At 37.8% G+C, this 22,610-nt stretch overlaps 1 protein-coding gene across 4 annotated transcripts in view; it reads right to left on the bottom strand.

Annotated features, from left to right (window-relative positions):
• PTPN4 (protein tyrosine phosphatase non-receptor type 4) overlaps window positions 1-22,610 on the bottom strand; it is a 120,753-nt gene that overhangs the window by 38,024 nt on the left and 60,119 nt on the right. For 3 of the 4 annotated variants that reach the window (XR_012650503.1, XM_075028738.1, XM_075028736.1), the window contains 7 exons: window positions 22,168-22,288; window positions 20,965-21,052; window positions 19,746-19,834; window positions 13,570-13,633; window positions 6,941-7,113; window positions 1,020-1,088; window positions 739-777 (listed from right to left, as the gene is read on the bottom strand). Coding sequence is in view for 3 of the 4 variants with exons in the window: in XM_075028738.1 (XP_074884839.1) it covers window positions 739-777; window positions 1,020-1,088; window positions 6,941-7,113; window positions 13,570-13,633; window positions 19,746-19,834; window positions 20,965-21,052; window positions 22,168-22,288 (643 nt within the window). In the remaining variant the exon portion in view is untranslated. The remainder of the gene's footprint in view (window positions 1-738; window positions 778-1,019; window positions 1,089-6,940; window positions 7,114-13,569; window positions 13,634-19,745; window positions 19,835-20,964; window positions 21,053-22,167; window positions 22,289-22,610) is intronic. The other variant, XM_075028737.1, reaches the window with a different exon arrangement.

Genomic DNA, 22,610 nt, shown 5'->3' with positions numbered 1-22,610 from the left:
ATCTATGGTGTGCCCAGCTAAAAACTCAAATTATATTATATTGCACAGGGGGAAAGAAGGGGGGGGGGGTTGGGGGTGGGGGTGGAAATCAAGGCAGAATTCACCAATGCTCTGAAAAACAGTGTTTGCAGGTACTTGAGAAAGGTTGCTGGGCTTGTTACTAAAAGTCTGCAAGCATAAATTTAAACTCCAGAGTTTGTTAATGGATAACTAATGCTAAAAGACATTCCCCATGTCAGTAAGCATAAAAAAAGCACAGAGCATGCTCCCTCCCCATAAGCATTTTTTCTTTTAATGATCAGAGCACACTGCCAAATAGATGTAGCAGCACTTCTACTTTTGAATACTGTATCATAATTTCTGAATGAAGAACTAAATCTATGTCTTGACTGTTTTCTTGTAATCACTAAACCCCTCAGGAGTCTGAAACAGAATTAAGTAATAGATTCTGTGATTAGCCAACTACTCTGTGACAGAATACCTTCAGAAGCAGCTCGCTCCCATAGTAAAATACCTCATTGGGACTATAGTGATAAAGCTGTTCTTACCAAGTAAGACACAGTACCTTATTCTAGAGGAAACATATGTGTACAGTTGTAGGTTGTTACCAGGGATAAAACACACCCATTAACTCAATGTTTTATATATAGTTAAATATATAGTTATATATATCTATATAATATAAATAGTTAAAGAGACCATTCTTTGCAATAAAGACAGCACAAAAAGGGCTAGTACCTGTCACAACAAACCACAGTTTGAAGGCTATTCTGAATTCTGAAAATAAAGGAGAAAATATTAAAGAATAGCCTTATTAACTTTTCTGTCATAAGATTCTCCCCCATTTCTGGCTGCCGCAAAGAGACACCCATCCACATCAAAATTAAACTCCTTAATATGGTTAAGTCAAGCCACCAGCAATCGTCGACATTTTTGCAAACAGAAAACAATAATCCCGTAACATCTAAAAAGATACAAACAGAAAAATTACTGATCTTGTACAAACGTAAGTTGCTTACCTTGCAAATACTCTGTCTTTGTTTGCTCTTTCTTTACCATACTGCACAGACTGGACCTCTGTTCTCCCACTGGAAAACAAAACAAAACAAAACCACTAAATGCAACAAACTCAGGATAACAATTTCTTGCTTAAAATTGAATCATCTCAACAAGAAACCCTAAATTCTATTTCCAGCCATGCTCAAACAACTATGCTAGCTTCAGTACAGTGTAACTTTAGAAAGCACTTGGTGGAAGCGTAGGTCTAACTGTAACAAAGACCAATTAATTTTAGGCATAACATAAACCTTTCTCTTCTCTTCCTTTTTCTTCTTGGATAACACTTAACAGTATAATCTTTCCTGGTATAGCCAAAATCAAAAGTTACAGCAGCTCCTCCTAAACTATTCCCTGAATTGCTAATAACTTAGTCGCTACTTAGTTCAGTAAAATATCATGAAAAAATCAGATAATAAGCACATCAGGATTGTATTATTCTATGCAAGTTGTCAAACCCAAGATTAGATCTTGGAACTTGCTGACTTTTCATGTAGACCAGATGTCTTGTGTCAAATCAAAGATCCTTTATAATATTTCATAATTTCTGTTTTAGAAGAAAAATAGAATTTTGACTGTCTATCAGCAGTTAGGAATTGGTGGCAAGATACCAGCAAATCTCCCTCTTGAAGCCACTTCCCCATTTATAAATTCAGATCAAGGCAGAGAGTCAGAGGATACTGATACTATAAACTCTGCTCTTTTCTGTCCCTTACAGGGACATTTACACTGAAATCAAAGAATAATTAGCTATTTTCACATTCATATTACAGAACTACTGGGTGCGTGAAGGCTGGAGAAATGGGACAACTGGAATCTCATTAAATTCATAGGATCATAGAATGGTTTAGGTTGGAAGGGACCTTAAAGATCATCTAGTTCCAAACCCCCTGCCATGGGCAGGGATACTTTCCACCAGACCAGGTCGCTCAAAGCCCCATCCGGCCTGGCCTTGAACACTTCCAGGAATGGGGCATCCACAACTACTCTGGGCAACCTGTTCCAGTGTCTCACCACCCTCACAGTGAAGAGCTTCTTCCTTACACCTAATCTAAATCTACCCCCTTTCAGTTTAAAACCATTACCCCTCATCCTATCTCTACATGCCCTTGTAAAAAGTCCCTCTCCAGCTTTCTTGTAGGCCCCCTTCGGGTACTTGAAGACTGCCATAAGGTCTCCCCAGAGCCTTCTCTTCTCCAGGCTGAACAATCTCAGGCTTCTCAGCCTGTCTTCATAGGAGAGGTGCTCCAGACACCTGGTCGTCTTTGTGGCCCTCCTCTGGACTCACTCCAGCAGGTCCATGTCCTTCTTATGTCAGGGGGCCCAGAGCTGAACGCAGTACTCCAGGTGGGGTCTCATGAGAGTGGAGTAGAGGGGGAGAATCACCTCCCTCAAACTGCTGGTCACACTTCTTTTGATGCAGCCCAGAATGATATTGGCTTCCTGGGCTGCAAGTGCACGTTGCTGGCTTGTATTCAATTTTTCATCCACTAATACCCCAAGTCCTTCTCTGCAGGGCTGCTCTCAATCCTCTCATTGCCCACCCTGTTTGGGATTGCCCTGACCCATGTGCAGGACCTTGCACTTGACCTTGTTCAACTTCATGAGGATTGCATGGGCCCACCTCTCAAGCCTGTCAAGGTCCTCTGGATGGGATCCTTCCCTCCAGCGTGTCGACCGCACCACACAGCTTGGTGTTGTCGGCAGACTTGCAGAGGGTGCACTCAATCCCACTGTCCGTGCCACCGACAAAGATGTTAAACAGCACTGGTCCCAATACCGACACCTGAGGAATGCCACTCATCACTGGTCTCCACTTGGACATCGAGCCGTTGACTGCCAATCTTTGAGCATGACCATCCAGCCGATTCCTTATCCACTGAGTGGTCCATCCATCAAATCCATGTCTCCCCAATTTAGAGACAAGGATGTCATGCGGGACAATGTCAAATGCTTTGCACAAACCCAGGTAGATGACGTTCGTTGCTCTTCCCTCATCCACCAACACTGTAACCCCGTCGTAGAAGGCCACCAGATTTGTCAGGCATGATTTGCCCTTAGTGAATCCATGTTGACTGTCACCAATCACCTCCCTATTTTCCATGTGCCCTAGCACAGTTTCCAGGAAGATCTGCTCCATGATCTTGCTGGGCACAGAAGTGAGACTGACTGGCCTGTAGTTCCCCGGGTCTTGTTTTTTTCTGTTTTTAAAAATGGGGTTTATGTTTCTCCTTTTCCAGTCAGCGGGAACTTCCCCAGACTGCCACAACTTCTCAGATATGATCAATAGTGGCTTAGTCACTTCATCTGCCAGTTCCCTCAGGACCTGTGGATGCATCTCATCAGGTCCCATGGACTTGTGCACCTTCAGGTACCTTAGATGGTCTCGAACCTGATCATCTACAGTGGGCGGTTCTTCATTCTCCCAGTCCCTGCCTCTGCCTTCTGCAACTTGGGCAGTGTGGCTGGAGCACTTGCTGGCGAGAACCGAGGCAAAAAAGTCGTTGAGTACCTTAGCCTTCTCCATGACCCAGGTAACCAGGTCTTCCTGGTCAGATGGCCTGTAGTAGACCCCCACTATAATGTCACCTGTCCCTGCCTTCGCTTTATTCCTGACCCACAGGCTCTCGGTCCGGTCCTCATCCATCCCCAGGGGGGGGCTCCATGCACTCCAGCTGTTCATTGACATGGAGGCCAACACTGCCTCCTTGTCTCCCCTGTCTGTCCTTCCTAAAGAGCCTGCATCCTTCCATTCCAACACTCGTCATGGGAGCTATCCCACAACATGTCCGTGATGCCAATAAGATCGTAGCTCTGCAAGTGTGCGCTTGCAGAGACCCACACCTGGGGAGAAATAACCCCATGCACAGGCTGAGTGCCAGCTGGCTGGAAAGCAGGTTTACTCAACGCTGGTGAGACCACATCTGGAGTGCTGTGTTGAGTTCCAAGGTCCCTGAAGTCAAGCAAAGGGCCACAAAGACAATTAAGCGTCCGGAACATCTGACATATGAGGAGAGGCTGAAAGAGCTGGGACTGTTCAGCCTCAGGAAGAGAAAGCTCGGAGGATCAAATGAGTGTGTACAAATGCCTGAAGGGGTAAGTAAAAACTAAAGCCAGACTCTTCCCAAGGGAGCCCAGAGACAGGACAAAAGACAACGGGCACAAACTAAAATATGAGATAACCTACTTAAACAAAAACCCCACAAAACAAAAAAACCTTTCTTACTGTGAAAGTGGTCAAACACTGGATCAGGTTGTTCAGAGATGGTGTGGAGTTTCCATCCTTGGAGACATTCAAAACCTGGCTGAACATGGTCCTAGGCAACCTGCTATAGTGGACCCTGTCTGAACAGGGCATTGGACTAGACACAGTGTCCAGAGCTGCCTTCCAACCTCTGCCATGCTGCAATTCCAGAAATCTCTCTTTTCAAACCTGCTGCCTGTTAACTTCCTGGGGTTATAAATTTTTAACTCTGACAAGCAGTAAGCTGACTATGTTTTCCTCTATTCCTTTTCAATAACTCTAACATTGTATTTACCTTTCTCTAACTGCTACTAACAATTGATTTAATGTTTTCAGAGAAATACAAAGCTCCAAGACAGGAATAGCTTATTTATAATTGATGTTCCTCCCCTTTTTTCTCCTTGTGTAGATTACTTTGCATTTTTGGACACTGAACTTGATCTACCATTTTATTGCCTACTCACTCCTCATTGCGACATACCACCGCAACTTTCTGCAGTCAACTTCAGCTTTTCCTAAAAAAAGTGTATCACTTCAGTGGTAACTTCCCTTTGTTGTGAAGAAGGGACATTTCCCATCTGGTTTAAACAGCTGCTAGTATACAATAAAACTCTTCATGTTTTGGCAGTTAACTTCTTTATCTGGTGAGGAATACTATTAGAACCACTTTGAAAATCTAAGGACAGTGTACAGAAGTCAGATTTTTTCATCACTAGTCTTCTTGATCCCTCCTGGAAGTTTTGGTTTTTTGGTTTTTTTTGTTTTTTTTGTTTTTAAAAAAAAACAAAATCAACAACCTCATTTTAAGATTTGCTGCATTAGAATCTTTTAGTCCAGTGGAAATAATAGATTATGTAACACATTTAATAGTACAACAATTTCATGTCTCTGATTTCTTTCAGAACTCAAGATAATTCTGTCTAGCTCTGGCAGTTTAGTATTTTATTAGTTTGTTTTAATCATAGAAATGTTGGCTAGAAGTCTCTAGTCCAATCTCCTGCTAACACTAGGTCATGTCTGGCCATGGCTTTGTCTAGCCAAGTTTTGAAAGCCTCCAAAAATAGAGATCCCACAACCTCTCTGGTTAACTTGTTCCAGTAATGCACTGTCCTCCTAGAAAACCAAAAAAACCCCAAAACTTTTCCTAATCTCCAGCTAGAATCTTCAAGGTGAAATCTGTGGCTGTTAATTAACCCTTGTTCTGTCACCTGCCATTACCAGCACAAGTTTGGCTCCATCATTTCTGACACTGCCCTTGAAGTAGTTTTAGGCTTGTTACCGAATTCCCCCTTAGCTTCCTCTTCACCAGATTAAACCAGCCCAGTGCCCTTAACCTCTCCTTGTGTGCCATGTTACTACTATTATGCTGCCTCTAAACAATCTCTCAAACTACTTGCAGAAATTCTAGCCTTTTGGCTGCTTCATTAACTTTAATGACCTTCTTCATTTTTATGCAGTTTCCCTTTTCATCTTACATTAACATAAGTTGAATGTCATCATCAAAGAGCTATTCTGTAATAGTAACCACAATGATTCAAATTCAAAATCTTTACAGAAATGAAAAAGCTCTCCCAAATTCACTACAGCAACATTGAACCAAGTCTCAAACACTGTTCAGGATCACAGAATGCTGTTTCTCAAATGGGTGCTGTGAATGCTGGTCAAAAAACCAGATGGTATAGAAATTTAGCCACTGAATTATTTTCCTCTTTATACATTTATGCAATTCACAAGTGTAACAGAAATAGTCTGTTATTGTGTTTTCTAGCTTTTCATCATCTCCCTTTGTACATCACAGACACTGTTGCCATTCTAGATGGATGATTAGTAGTAGCTCCATTATTCTCTACTTCAGGCACAATTTAAACCATCGGCATTCTGCATTACTTGCAGAGAGTTAACTCAGTTACTGAACTGAGATTTTATTTTTTTTAATATATATATATAAAAAGCATAAAACACTAAAAAGCAACACCACCCACTCTATCGTTAGAATAGAAATTATACTTGGGGATTATAGCTATTCCACAGTCAGTCTTTGCACCTCCAAGCTTTTTGCCTATTATGTTAAGTTCATCCTTAAAAGTTATGGACTTAATGTCATCCTTATTTTCTAAACTTCTGGTTTTGGTGCAGAACATGTATGTCTTTTTGTCTTCACCTAGTTCTTATTTGTATGAATCTAGCTTAAGTGGGCTTTACTTGTACAAGCTTCTTTTCACTGATTTCTATTTGATCTTTATTTAGGTCTGTTTTGTTGCTGTGGCTGCACACAAGATCTGAGATCCATCAGTTTTCAAAAACACCAGGTCAAAGACCTTGAAGTTCTGAGACAACTTTTAAGATAAACACCACCCAGCAGGTAAGCAGGCGAAGAAAAGCAGCCTGTGAGACAATGTCAGAGTACTAGCTTGATAACAACCACTAATAATACAATAATTATATATTCAAGCTATCCTAGAAAATTACTGACATTTGAAACTTAGGCCAACAGGTCCCTTGGGGAACACTTGCAGGACTCAAGAGCTACTTGAATTATGGCACCTTTTAATATAATATAGATTCTAAATAATTCCTTGTTTATTGATGAGTTGCCTGTTCTCTTATGTTCTTTCCCATCTATATCAAAACAGCACTTACCAGTACCGGAACTTGGAACCCAAAGTGAAATAATGTGCAAAAAAGTTCTTCTGAGGGGGGAGCGGTCTGTCCAAACGGAAGAATGTGTGATGTTCAACACAAGCTTTCCACAGATTCTTACATGCTCTGTAATTCACCATATTGAATCCCAGTAATGTTTCTCTAGATTCATGCTAAAAATGAGAAAAAAATTATTTCAGATAAAAATTATTCCAAGTTACTTTTGAAATTAAGATAAATATTGTTAGCTTTGGATTTTTTTAAAAAATTATGCTTTTTGAAGTGGTTCTCTAATTTTACATTAACTTTATGTATTATAAACCCTTTTAAAATACCTCTAAGATTTCTTTAAAGGATTTTTTTTTTTTTAAATGAGCCTGCTCAAAGGTTAACAGTCTGTTTAGTGATACTGAAACAAGTCTAGATGGGAAAAATGGTCCCAAAAGGTAGGACCCAAACTACATAAAAAAAATTTCTGTGATTTGAGAACTCAAAGGCAACATGCCTCCCTGTTTCAAGACTACTACTGTTAAGACAAGGAATTGTCATGCACACATGCCAATTAGAGATTGGGAACAGATATTGATCTCAAGAGCAACTGATGTGCCTACTTCTAAATGATTAATTAGGTTCCTGGTAAAGGAAAGAAGAAAAATTGCAAAGCAAGCTAAGTTATTCTGCCTGTTGAGGGAGCTTGATTACAGCCTTTGTAGCTCAGAAAATACAATCAGCACTTTGCTTTCTCTTCACAGTACTAAATCCTCCAAAACATTTAGCACACCTTAACTGTTTTCACTTAGCAGTAAACTCCTTTTCCAAATTAAGCTTTTGCTGGCCTGCTCATCTTTAGAACTGCTGAGATACCAAGGCATAGACCTGCAACTCTTCCTCCAGTGATGTATTTGGGAAGTTGTTGTGACTAAGGGCTAAGATCCACACTGTACTTTAAGCCACATGATGAATTTAAAGTAAAGAATAAAATTGATTTTAAAAGTAAACAGCAAATTCTGAGTACCTATTGATGAAATTCAAGACATTATATGCAAGAAACTAAAACCTGACATTTTACTTCAATTTACAAAAATTACTTCTACCTCTTTTCTTAATTTCCAAGTATTGCCAACTGTTCCCTGTATTTTCTAGACAGAACAGAAGTACTTAAAAATTAAAAGTCACTAACAAGGTAACAGAAATTAAATCCATTACCTACTGAGTTAAAAAAGGCTTTATCAACAATGTAAATGTACAATAATATAAACAAGATACATTACTATTCTGCAAGACAGCAACTACATAAAATTATGGACTGCCTCATCTAGATCCAGTAAAGGACAAACGAGCTGAGATTTTAGATTCCAACAAAAAGCTCTCATGACGTAGCAAATTTTAATGCTCTGTCAGCCTTTTACACTGTTGGAAAAGAGAATTTCATGTTATATGAGCTGATGATCACGCATTTTCATGTTATTCAAAGCATTATAACTAGGGGGGGGTGAATATCCTGCTTTTTCCCCCTAGTTTGTATTCCAGAGAATGAGCAGATCTGATTCTCATGCCACCATCTGATCACTAGATCAGGCATGAAGCATGAAGGAGGAGCCGGTATCGGTATCGCATGATGAGAAGGAGCTGCAGCTAGATCAGCTTAATTGTCATGCGAAACAGCACTTTCACAGGAACTTGGTGTGTTAGAGCTTTAAAGGTAGCTTAACAATAGTTCTATTCATAGCTTTTAAGGCGTTCATTGCAGTGCAGAGAGAACTGATTCTCAAACCCTACCCTTCATCTCAATTACAGCTAGGAATCAATCTTTAAGGTAAAGAAAACTGTAAGATATTAGCTCCTAAGTGCACCCATCCTTTTCATATCCACCCTTGCAGGTTCTGTAATATCCAAACATAAGCTGGGCAATTGAAATTCATCTTTGCTGATGATTCTGGGGGGCAAGCCCTGGTTCTGGTAGCTAGATTTAGAATAATAAGATTGCCCCTGTTTTCCCTGAAAATAGTAGGCTTGAATCAACGTGGGCTCATCTTAAGACCCCAAGGCAACATTTATAACGTCCATGGTACTTCAGCCAAAAGCACGCAAAATAACAGGACAGTTGTACTGCAGCCTATGAGAATGTTTTTATAGCACAAGGCTCCAGGAAGATGCTGAATGCTCTATGGTATGACAATGACATACAGGTATTTCAGGGTTTTATGTCTGTTGAAACAGTGTTAGAAGACTACCTCAGGGAGTCACAGTAATTTCAGAGCAGAATCCAGCTATCTTGCTAATTGTGTCCATGGTTCCTATTAGAGAGATGAAAACAGTCTGCTTGCTACAGAGGGAGAAAAGAGTGAAGCAGCTGGAATGCAATATTGGTGATGAGGCTCAGGGCCCCAAGTGTGAAACTACAGGTAAGCCAAATACCACCATGTAAAGTTAATTTAAATCATAACCTTACAAATGTACACCATGTGGCAGCCTACCTATAGAATCCAAGAAGAAACACTGGAGGGATAGGGCAAAGTAAAGTCTAAGTCATGCTTGTGGTTCCTTTTAATAAAAGGACAAAAAAAGCAGAACGGATATTGGTGCCTCTCTCACATACAACAGCTCATCCCTTGAACGTGCACCTTGGGTGGGGACATTCATTCAAACCTACCTTTGCCTGATTTCAAATAGGGACTTCGGAGCAGATGTCTCACTGCTCAGGAGAGAAACTGGGTGGAAAAAATTCTTCTCTAGTGGGTCTCTTTCACTTTGTCTAAACAAAGAAGAATCCCAGAACAAAGCAAAAATTGCCTACCCTCATGTCCGAGAGAGACAAAGACTTACGCTTCATAAGCAGCAGATGCTCCAGAGACTCAAGATATTCCACAAATAGCGGACAAAAGTCCTGTGGAAGCTTAAATGCAACACAGATGGTGCCAACAGTATCTGCTCTTCACGCAAAAACCCAATGGCAGAAACTTTGACAGAATTAGGCAACAATCAGCTAGGCATCTAATGAATGCCAGTGTTACTTAAGATCAAATATGTACTTGGGCAGATAAGCCCACATATCACCTTGTGATTCTAGCCTCAGTTCTTTCTAAAGGTCAGTATGAAGAAAAAATTCAAAGCACAGACTTCAGATACATAACCTATAATTAAAAAACAAAATAAAAAAATCATTTTGGCCACTCACTGAAACCATAGCATCAGAGCATTCAGCATCTTCCTGGAGCCTTGTGCTATAAAAACATTCTCATAGGCTGCAGAACAACTGTCCTGTTATTTTGCGTGCTTTTGGCTGAAGTACCATGGACGTTATAAAAGGTGTTGGTCATGGGCAAAACCTATGATATTGTTTTGTTACAGACTCAAGTAATTTTTCAGTGGACATCTGGGCTCTAAAAGAGCAAAAGAACATGCTGAACAACTTATTTGGCTGTCAAAGAATCAAGACCAGTAAAGTATGCTGGACAGCATTAAGAGTTTGATGCTGACTAGTGACATTACAACAGCCAAGGGTGCAACTAACTAACTAAAAAAAAGAAGCTTAGAGAAACATCTAGAAAAATGAAACTACTGAATTATTCTCAAACAGCTTCAAAGCATGTAAGGGAAGCAGCATATGGAACAGGCAGGATAAACAAAAATATGGTGAAAAAACTGCCATTGAAGTTATGGCTCAGGGGGCTTCTTATGTCAGATGAAGAAGTCATACATATAACATTCTTTTCCCACCACAAAATCATAAAGAAACAATGAAAAGAAAATCTACTCCAGTGGATGCGTGCTCCAGTTATATAATTGTGAAAATACACAACAAGCTTCCATTCAAGATTATATTACACTACCAGTGGAAAATGACTTTGACATTAAACTGCTTCATCTGACTTCCTTTAAGTGATTTATTTAAACACCGATATAATCTATTAAAAGCAGACAAATAATTCTTTACTTATGTTGATGCCTCTAAGCAATGCCAAGTCAGGGAATAAATTTAATAGGTGATTAAAAGATAAGGGAGTTGCACTTTTGAGGACAGTTGCCATTAAAAGCTCTCAACACGCATTAGCAGTATTTGAAAAATATCTGTTTAGGACTACTTAAAAGCATATGTAGCCCAGTTTGGAAAAAATAAAAATACTGGAAAATTCCCCTCCCAAGTCCACTAATGTAATATCCTATAGCATCTCAGCTTTGCATCCGAATAAATATGGTTACTCAGCTGTACAATTTACACACAATGTTGAAACACATCTTCAGTACACAATGAATGTGTTTTCACTGCCATATCATAAATCGGTGCTTTTAAAACAAACACTCAAAGTGCTAGACCAGAGGTATTTTACATACCAAATGTGCAATCACTGAGTCACTTCACCTAGTTTCTGCTGCCTAAAAAGAGCCATTTAGGCTCCCTTTATTGTTAATGGGAGTGAAAGCAAAAGTAAGCACATACCACCAGAGAGCAACTTAATCCATCCTAAAACGTACTTCCAATGCATGCAAGATGTTTCACACTTTGCATGTGTCTGGTTACTATAGAGGAAGTCTAATGATTAGCTTTAGTTAGCTAATTACCATGAAACTGAAAATATGTTCTGTTAACCTAACTGAAGCTGAAAATAGGTGAGACGAATCTTATCCTACAAGTCTACTCAGGGAAAGTAACTCTGGAAATAACAATTTTAATATTAGGTTTGATTAGAAAATTAGTTTAAGTATGCCTTCTTTGGAAGCCAAATCTGAGCTTTGATCTTAAGATATTCATGACTTGGAATGAATGAAAATTAAGTTCTTGCCAGTTTTCATCTGATACTTAGAGTTTAAAGGAAAACAGTACAAGGCTTTTTAATTTGTTGGCTTCTTTCAGAAAAGAAATTACATTAGTTATATATATGACATTCTGGTGTGAGCAACAATATGCAGAGTATTGAGAAGCAACAGAAAAAACAAGATGAGAAAGCTGTCTTTATATTACCTTCAATTATATGCAGATTTCTTTTCTGCAGAAAACAGAGAAAACACTCAAGTACAGTACCCAATCCAGTTTTATATCCAGGTATCTCAATCTTCAAGGTCCTGAACTTTGCTACTATAGCTTTTTCTCAGGTTCTGATTTAGAAAACAACTGCAGTTCATAATTTCTGAATTCCAAATAAAAAACCAAATTCTCATCTCAGATCTAAATACAACAAACATTTCTGCAACTGTAATGGAAGTTACTCACACTAGTATCAAGACAAAATTTGACCTCTGGGCTGCCAGAAATCAGTTTGCCTTTGAGAACTAACCTACAGCTCCTGCAGGATATTAAAAACTACCTGTGTCACCACAATATGCTCCCCCCCCCTTTTTAACCACAACCATTTTTCTGCTCACATTGCATGGTGTCTGCTCATGTTGACAGATACTCCTATTTGTTTCACATAATAGCCAAAGTTCATTTCTTTCTACACATAATGACTCCAAAATCCTCTAACTCCCATTATCCTACTTCTGAACTGATAGCTACTCATGCTGCTCCAAGCACGCAGGTTAAACTTCTGTCAACTAATACACAACGAAGTGTCTGCATGTGGTCATGTAGTTCCATTTGTGAAAACTGCAAACTCCTGGGCCTCATTTTAAAGGATCTGCTTTTAAGATACACAGTTTGACTCCTTTTTTCAGTCCTAGTACTAGTCACCAGCCATTGGCCTGATCTGATGTAACAGGTGTTTTTCCTCCTTATATTTTTTCTTGTTCAACCATATTGTCCCTATATCTGGAATAGTCCTATAGTCCTCAGGATGCATTTCTCCCTAGAATCCCTTTTTTATGTGGTCAGTAGCTTTCCATTTCAGGTTTTCAAATCCTTTCAGTTGCAAGAACTGCACAAGACCTTTTAACTAATCTGATGAGTTAATCACATAGTCATATTTTTAATTAATTCCTCCATCTTCCCCAGTGATATATCTGTGATGGGTTTAGACTAATCTCTTGGAGGCATTGAACAATCCATTTCTTGCTGAATTAAACACACAGTGGTCCTGTGGTGCTTCACAGGGTAGCAAACACACACCACAAACAGTGAAACATACACATTCTTCACAGAAAGCTTCAACTTTTTCCCCAACAAATTTAGAAGTACGCATAAAAAATTACCATATGTAATTTAAAACTGCAAGGACATTCTTATCTCTTCTGTTTAAATATAAGTAATAAAGCCAACTTGTATTACTAAATCTGAATAACAAAAATCAGCATTTTTTAATCAAACATTTACTTACAAGCACATATACAACTGAAGCAGCATTAAGCATTACCTTTAATTTTAATTTGGTTTATTCTGAAATTTAAATTTAGTATTGACTTACTTTCAACCTTTTCAACATTCGTCTTATATCAGCAAGTTACATTTCCTGCATATAAATGTAAAACTAAATGTGTCTAAAGTATAAGGCAAATCAAATGAAAAAAGGTCTTATAAAGCATTATAATGGCCCATTTCAGAAATGAAACAGTCAGAATGTTGATGAAACTGGACTTTTAATTGCAGATAAAGGCAAGAATCAAAATAATATCAGCCAGTATAATGCAGACATGCAGTATGGAGAAATTTCATTGCTCTCATTTTTTGAGATAATATTTAAAACAGTACTCACCAATTCTTTCCTAAGTTGAATAAAAAACTGTTTGCATTTAAAAGAAATTTTTACGATCTTCAACCTAAATGAAAAATAAAATCACAATATTTAAACATTTAGTATACTGAATCGTGGTTAAAGGCTTAAAGAAACCTACATAAAATATACTTTCTAGAGAGAACAGATTTCACTTCATTTCCATGAAATTTCCATAGACAAAAAACAAGATGTCAAAGATTATATAAAATTGCTTGTATAATTTGAAATTTATGAGCCATATATTTATGTTATCTATCAAATTCATTTGTTTCCATCCTAAACCCAAAGCAGTTGCTAATTTAAGTATCTTTTCCCAGTTCCAAAGTCCAAAGAGCTATTCTATCCCCAGGTCATTCCAACCAGATGTTCTCTTTTGTGCAACTGCTTTCATTATCCCTTAGAATACGAAAACATACATTGAACTTCACCTTATTCCTGAAAGACATTCTTCCTCTATGTTATTACATGTCTTTAAAATATAACCAGAACTTGTTTTAGCAAAATAGCTAGACAAGATATAAACATGGGGATAAGGACTTGTGATCTTGGTATTTATAAAGTTAAAAAACAAAACAAAACAAAAATTATCACACCATGAGGAGGAAAAAACATTTAAAATATCACGATAGGGAAAAATCAGCCTACCGATCTTTTCATCTTGCAGGTTATCTATAAACATACGAGATGCTGACAGTAATTCCAGACAATTTTGGATGGTGACTACAATGCTAGTTATGCTAAATGGGAAGAGACAGGCCATATTTCCATCACAATCTAATTATATAATTTTTCAAAGAAATGCAATACTAGGATAGTGCACATCCTTTACTAAATATACAGGAGTATTATTTTGGTCAAGAATAAAAGCAAGGTTACAATTTTAACAAGAAAAAAACCCCAGTAACTTCTGTGACTTTGAAAAGGAACAACAGATACAATACTGCAAACCATAGAACACTAAATTCAAATGCCATCTCACTCAAAAAAGATTTTGCTGACAATTCTCATGAAACTCAAAGATCACAGAGTTAACTTGTGGGAAATTAAACAGCAAACTCTTCCTGGGTTACAATCAACATTTTACACAGCATGTTTACACAGAGCACCCTTACTAATCTGAACTGTTGCCTCTGATGGTCCCTGTACTTCAAGTTACTATATTGGCTTGGGAAAGCTACAAAAGAAAGAAAGAAAAAAACCCCAAAACATACAATAAACCCAAAACCAAGAAAACAAAACAAGAAGGTCAGTGAAGATAGTGCTACGACTTTTGAGATAAACTTATTCATGAAGAATATACAGGGACCTCAGTAGTGACTGGAATTACTACTTGCATATTAATCACCTTGTTGAATAAAAACCCCTCTAGGCTAGAAAGGAAGAGAAGCAAAACATTAACAGACACCTAAGTTAGATATCTGTATATAGAAATTTTCTTCTTAGCTAAATCAAATTGGGACATTTTTCTCCAGGGGATTATTCAGAGCAGAAATCTAACTCAGATGTCCTAATTTGTTGAGAAAGTTTCTATCTCCAATAACATAAAGGGAGTCTGTGAATATTAGCCTTTAAATTATGCTTATTTAAATCTTTTCCCATTTCTTTTTTCTTTCCTAGCTTTGCCATTAGTTTAAAAAAAAAAAGCAGCAGCTATAACTTTGTCCTGTTGGGGTTTTTTTCCAATTCTTAACAAATTGTTGCTATTGAAGTTAGTTTCTCAAGGATTAGAAACTATAAAGGGGGTTATAACTTATCTACTGAAATCACATTATTCCATTGGCAATGCGGCAATTTTCTTAGCACCTCGTGTGACAAACAATTGCTTATGCATAATGAGGGATGGGTCCTAAATTTGCTGGATGGGATAGACACTAGTGATTATAGCAGTCTGACTGTGGAAAAACCGAAAAAAAGTTTTATTACACTGTAGTTAACCAGAAGTATGTTATGATTAATTTTCTAAAATTTTGGGGTACAGGACGATTAAAAGAACATTTTAATATATACCTTTTCTAAAAACTAAACTGCACACACTCTACAACATTATCATTGTTGTTTAGCATGCCAAGAAAAAAACTGAAAATAAATCAAAATTATTCCATTTATAAAAACTTTCTACCACCTTTTACTCTTTTTCTTTTTTTCCCCTCTTCTGCTAAAGAAATCACTGCCTTTGGTGATTTACAGACGCAAGGAGAATAAGGATGAAAGCTATACATAAAGTTTTTTAATCTCACCCCATAATTTGGGCAGAGCGAGGTCAGCTGCCTTTTAAGCCTGAAACCATTTGCAACATTAGCCAATAAGGTCTAACTCAACCCGTAAGAGTCACCATTCCAAGTACAAAGAAATTACTCAGCAAAGCTGAATCTCAGCTATTTTCAAAAAATACAGCAGATAAGAGAGAGTTCATATGCACTGCTAATACCCTGCTAGTATTAAATAAGAATATCCATAATCGGCCAAAGCAAAAGGCATATCTGCTTATGTTTCCTTTCTCTGACTGTCAGCAACGGTGCATCTCCAAGGAAAAGTGTAAGAACAGGTAGGCATCAATAGTATTTTCCTGGTATGATTTTCCAGTCTCCAGTCATCTCAGACATCCTAAATCATAAGATGTATCTTTTTAAATGAAGATATATTTAAAAGTCCTAGTCTAAAGTGAGGACTGTACTCAAACATGTGGAAGGAGTCTCATGATATTAAGCCCTGGTTCTCACTAAGGACTTTACCACCCCAACCCTTGCCAGGAGAGTGATAAGGCAGGACACAAGCGATCCAGCAAATTTCTCGACCAAGACTTCTTTGACACAGGTTCTGGACTGGTCAGCTAGGAAGGATGCTCTTGGCAGCATAACTCACGAACAGGGAAGGACTGTCCAGATTCAGCAGTCAAAGACAAACTTGGCTCTAGCAGCTGTGAGATGGTGAAGCTAAATATCCTGAGGGAAGTGAGGAGGGATGCAGCAGACTTAACCACCCTGGAGTTCAGGAGAAGGAACTCCAGCTTGCTCAGAGCTCTGGTAGGCAAAATCCCTTGGAAGCTGCCCTTTGGGGCACAGGAACTGAGGAGAGGTGGCCAATCTTAAAGGACAATCGTCTCAATCCAGAACAATCTTGACGTGCTAGAAAACAAGCAAGCATGAGAGGAGGCCAACTTGGATTATCTCAGAACTGCTGACTGAGCTCAAACACAAACGAAAGCATACAGGATGTGGAAGCAGGATCAGAAGACCAAGGAGGAACACAGAAGTACTACCTAGACATTCAGGGATAGAACTAGGAAATCCAAAGTGCAACTGCAGTCGCAACTGGCAACGCATGCGAAAAGCAACAAAGCTTTCCAGGGTTACACGGACTGCAAAAGAGAGGCAAAGGAAAGTGCGTCTCCGCTGCTGAACAAGTGATCTAGTAACAAAGGAGAGGTTGAGGTACTCAGTGCTCTTCTCCTTTGGTCTTCAAGGGCAAGATCTACTTCCTGGATTCCCAGAGCGCTGTGCCTGGTAGCACAGTTTGGCAAAGAGAGGAATTACCCACAGTACAGGAATATCAAGTTAGGACACACTGGATAAAAGGCAGTCTCCTTTGTTTTGCCTCATTCCCTCCTGTTTCATTTCTCCCCACGATCATAAGGTTTATAATATGCAATTTAGATATAATACCAAATTAAGAGGGAGAGGGCAGAGACATTTTACTTGATTCTTCTCTGAGCAATACAGTTAAACCTCTATTTCTTCCCACATACATGCACGTCTATCCTCTTGCTTGTCTCAAAACTCAGCTCAGGAGTACTGAAAAGTGATAACTAAACATTCACTATAGCCATAAAGCACTGAGAGGACATTACACAGCTCCAGTTGCACAAGAGCAAGAATAAGTGGAAGCAAGAAGAAAAAGTATCAGTACTAGTGTCACTGGAGCAGCTGCATGACTATGGATAAAACGGAAAGGTAATAGGTCTACTATTGAGCTATATTGTGAGAACTGACATTTCAGATCCTTACTCATAGCAAAAGCAAGCCCATAATAGGACGAATTGGGGGGGGGGGGGGGGGGGGGAGGAGGGGAGGCAGTTGTTCATTGTGGTTTTTTAAAGACCAATTATGTTGGTACTACAGTCTTCACAGGAAGAAATTAATATCCCTGATGTCAGCTGATATGGCTGAATACAAAGAACTGTTCAGGTAATTACACACACACAAACACCGAACTAAGAATTTAGGTCAACATCCCTGGCATGTAAACAATAAGAAGCAGAGCTCACAGAAACCTTTAGCTTCCAGCATGGACATGTAGCTTAATTATGACTTATATTGTACATACTCAGTAATTTACCAGTGTGTTTTATAGAACCTATTTCTACTACTACTGTTTGCCCAAAAATAACAGCAGTAAAAGCAGCCTGAATTAAAACCTTTCTGATTATTACAGCATTGCATTTATAAAGCAGCCTTAACCCAGAAATGGCTCTAACACTTCAAAACTCTTACCAGATGAAGGATAAATTTCTTAGAATGTGTCACTATTATAAAGGCGGGTCTGACTGACTAGTACAGTAATTCCAGATTTATCATTGCAAAATCCAGTTTTAATTTACCCAACTACCCATGGAGACTGAAAATTTACATGCCCCGTAATTGCCTCAGGCTTACTTTTCTTTGAACGCTTACAGGCAAAATGTTTACCATGTTCAATTGTATCTGGCTGTGGATAACACTTATGTCATAGCTTTATTTTTTCTTTCTCTTCGAAAATCTACTAAAATGTGACCATTCACACTGTTTCCCAACATGGTAAACCACAGAATATGTAACATCCTACAACAAAACTTCAGACTAAGCTTAGCACAGAAAACAAGAATATCTTAGAAATTCACTGGGTTGCAGGAAAGATCAAGACTGTGATTAACGTCTTGAATCTCTGCAAGGGAACCTACTAAGTGAAAGCATGTCACTGATTATAGGTAATGGATCTTACCCTGTGCTAACAAAAACCAACAAAACCCCAAGGATTTCAACTGCCTGTATCAGTTTGAATTCAGAGAAAAGTTCTTCTAGTTTCAGTTGTGGTAATCAATTTAATCTGTTTATATGAAGATGACAGACCAGCCAAGAACTTTAGAAAAGTCCAGAGCTGCATTGCCCAAGCACACATATCAGTAGCAAATGAAAATGCAAAATCAGTAGCAAATGAAAACGCAGAACTTTTCATCATTTTTCTAGAGCGAACAGCTTTTGTGCCTGGTAGACTAACGTCTATGATGATAATTTTATATGGCTGACTTTGCCCACTCAGAATGCTGTTATAGCATACTCAACGACATATGTAGTAAGGCTGTCTAAGTGGATTCCAAGCAGGCAAAGGAAACCAAGGGAAGGTTACTTCTGAGGGAACTAAAAAAAGCATTGGGGAAGGTGACATAAGAGCACTTCCATACAGCACTATAGAAGTTATAGTGCAGAACAGGATTTCTCTTGGATCTTTCCCCTTCTTACATGAATAAGTAAGAACAGGATCCCAACTTAAGATGACTGGTAACTAGAGTATCATATTTAATGATGATAACTCCATGTTTACAGAACAGCTCTAAAAACTATTTTAGTTAAGAGGAGAAATAAACGACAGCATTTTCTGCAGTAAATGCACCTTTTTGACCCTTATCATGAAAATGGTTATCTATGGATGAAAAGATGACCATATCCTGAATGCTCCACGTCAGTTATCCTCAAGTGCCATACCTACATTAAATTTAACACATTCAGTGCAATTAATTTATATGTGACAAAACAGATAAGAGCAATCACTCTACAGGTAATATTTTTAAGTTCAGTTGTCTCTTTAAAGACTGTGAGCTAGACCATAACACTGGACCTGGCTACATAGTTAATTAAACACAAAGTACACTTACGAGCTCCTGAAGAAAAAATGTATTAAAATTCATTATAATTCGCACCACACTTATTTAACAGCACAGTATACAGAACAGGACAAAATTCCGTCATAAAATTACCCATAGCATAGCATGAGGTAAATCATGTCAACTTGATATGCTACAACTAAGTTTCAGTCCTTTTTAAAGCTTATTGACACTGGTAGTGGTAAAAATATGTTTTGAAATAACAAACAAAAACATTAGCTTAAACAGCTGTCCTTACCACTGAAAGGTGTTAATTCGTACTCTGTTCTTAAAAATCAGTATTCCACCTGACATCACTCCAATCATTATTTCATTGTTACTCTGATCCTTTAAAAGAAAAGAGAAAATTACTTGAAGAACAATAAAAATATCTTTGAAACCTCATATATATTCATTCTCATCTCTCTCTCTCTTAATACACAAATACCATAGTAAAACAGATCTTAATTATCATGGAAGGAAATGTTTTTTAATAAGATAAGAAAGAATTAAATTATTCATTCCTATTTAGGACAAGCCCAAATGTTTGCTGCAAGTTCTTTATAAGCTACCACAGAATTTTAATTTCTTAAGTTAGATGTTCTCTGTTCCACCAACTTCGAAGAAATACATGGAGTATTCTAGCAGTTTATTACAAATAACAGCACTAATAGACTGGCTTGATGTTTGCTACACTAAAAGCAAACAGCAACTTAAATTCCTACCTGAAAGGAAATTGCAATCTCAGAACACAGAGAGATGAGATTCTAAAACAAACAATATTGTAAGCATATTTAAAAAGCACATTTTTCCTGAAATATCTTTGCACTCTTAATCAAACACCTGCTATAGATCTCTCAATATGTGTGCAACAACAGCAGGACACAGAGAGCAGTGAAGTGGGGTACATTTCAAATTCTCCTGCAAGTTCCTCTAGCCTTAGGGAGTAGGACAAGAATATTTAAAAAAAACAGAGGTGTCTTAGTTACTAAAAATTACATTCAGATGCTTTGCAGAAATGGTAGCACTCTACTGACAGGTTAAGATCATTTGAGTCAAGACCTTGAGCTACTTGCTTTACCTGATAAAACTGATGCTGTATCCAATTATAGTACACTCACCTTACATTAACAGTTCATATTATATAATGATTTATAATTTGGTTCTAATTGGAACCAAATTAAATATTTGTTGAAGCTGACAGACTTAAAACATGGCGTTCAGGCCAACAAGGCTCAACCTGAATAACAAAGATATAACTAAGCCCAAATTTAAGGAAAGAAATACCATCACTAGAGTGAAACAGTGGCTATTGAAATTGGTAAATCACAGTTAGGCACCTAGTAAAACAACATTATTTTCTTTTTTTTCTCTTGTAAGCAGCAGCCAGGAAGTCTTACTAAAAATAAATATTTATTTTTCCATAAATCTCAGAGGAATCCGTTTTTACATTACAATACTAGTTCATCCAAACTTACCCTTGCATAGTGCAACTCAACTCCATAAAGTTCTAAGGTACGTGCTGTATTGAGATAATTGAACTCTGCTTCTGCAGGAGACAACCCTCTGAAAAAAGAAGCTAAATCAGAAGAAACATTCTAACATAACCTCCCACATCAGGCTCCCTAGTGAGCTCAAACAGAAAATCTGCATTAGTTTTGCTACTTCTACCCCCACCCTGAAATCTGAATTTCCCTTCTCACCATAAACACGCTGTAATTCAAAAATTTTAACAGGAAAACAACCTTGTGCTTCCACATAGTCAAAGTCCTGACAAGAACCCCCAAGGCAGCTTGCAAACGCACACATTTTATATCTAATGCACTGTACCATTTAAATGTCTGTGGAGCTCTAGAATCTGGAAATTACTTTTGCAGTCCTGCATTTTTTATTGGTGACAGCAATTTCTCTCCAAGGCTTACCCTTAAAGTTTAAATTACCATCAACTCATCACAATTTCTTTACCCTACCTAACAGAATTTGCTAAGCCATTGACTGAAATATAAATTAACATTCAGCAGTTTCTAAAGCCAACAACATGCCCGAATTAAGCAAATGTTTTTGTAAATATAGCTTACATTTTGTTACATTTAACCGTAACAAAAAGCACTTATGTTCTAAAATACCAAGGAATCATCACTGAAAAAGTACCACAATGTTACACACTGAAAAAAAAATATTTTCCATTGCTTCATTGCCTTTTCCTCTTTAGTAAAAGGTCACAGACTTGCACAGAGAAAAGAACAGATATTGAAGAAAAGGACTTTGTTATTTCTAAAGTAACTCTTGTTTATTGGTGAGAGCACCATGAAAACAAAGCCTTTATGCTCAAAGCGTTCTCAAAGACTGAAAAAAACTCGTAAAGAAATTACATCCTGCTAAGTTAGTATCTTATGTAATATACACAAATACTGTTTTCAGTGTACCTTTAATATCTTAATTTTTTGACTTATTTTCCCTGTCATTCTGTCATAGATATTCTATCTGTGCAGAGTATCAATGGTATTTACTATACAGACAATCTACAAAAAAAAAAATCACATTAAACGTACTCTTAAAAGAAAACAACAAAAAAACTCAGAAACCTTTAAGACAAAATACTCATTTTTTTACATAATAGCACAGCACCAGCAGTCAGGATTTGACAAAGTCAGTCAATATCTTCTGCTATAAATCCTTACATGTGCTGCTGATGTAATTTTGCTATTTCTTTTTCAAAGTCTTGAGGCTGGCTAGGGATGAAAGAATAGTCTGAGAGGTAGCCTGGCAAGTTTTCTGAATGGTTGTAGTCTCCCAGCTCGGCTAAAATATTAAAAAGAGAGGTTATTGTTTATCACTGATGTATCTGGCATTGTGCAATGCCCCCAAATTCACAAGAGTCTGCTCCCACATACTTTATGATCTATGCAAACAAAAATAGAGAAGACATTTGAACTCCCCTTTTCCCTTTCGAATAAACATTCTCAGTGAATACCATGGAGATCATTTAAATAGAGCTTTGAGTAGGTACTTATGAAGGAAGTTTTAAAAGTGTTTAATTTTTAATACACAATTCATAAATGCTGTCATAATGGCTAGCACTAAATAATATACTTCAAGGTGGTTTTTTTCTTTTTTTTTTTAC

The sequence above is a fragment of the Buteo buteo genome, chromosome 5, assembly GCF_964188355.1.
Source record: "Buteo buteo chromosome 5, bButBut1.hap1.1, whole genome shotgun sequence".
In the NCBI taxonomy this organism is placed as follows: domain Eukaryota; kingdom Metazoa; phylum Chordata; class Aves; order Accipitriformes; family Accipitridae; genus Buteo; species Buteo buteo.
The sequence above is the reverse complement of the archived record's forward strand: the minus strand, read 5'-3'. Positions and strand labels throughout refer to the sequence as shown.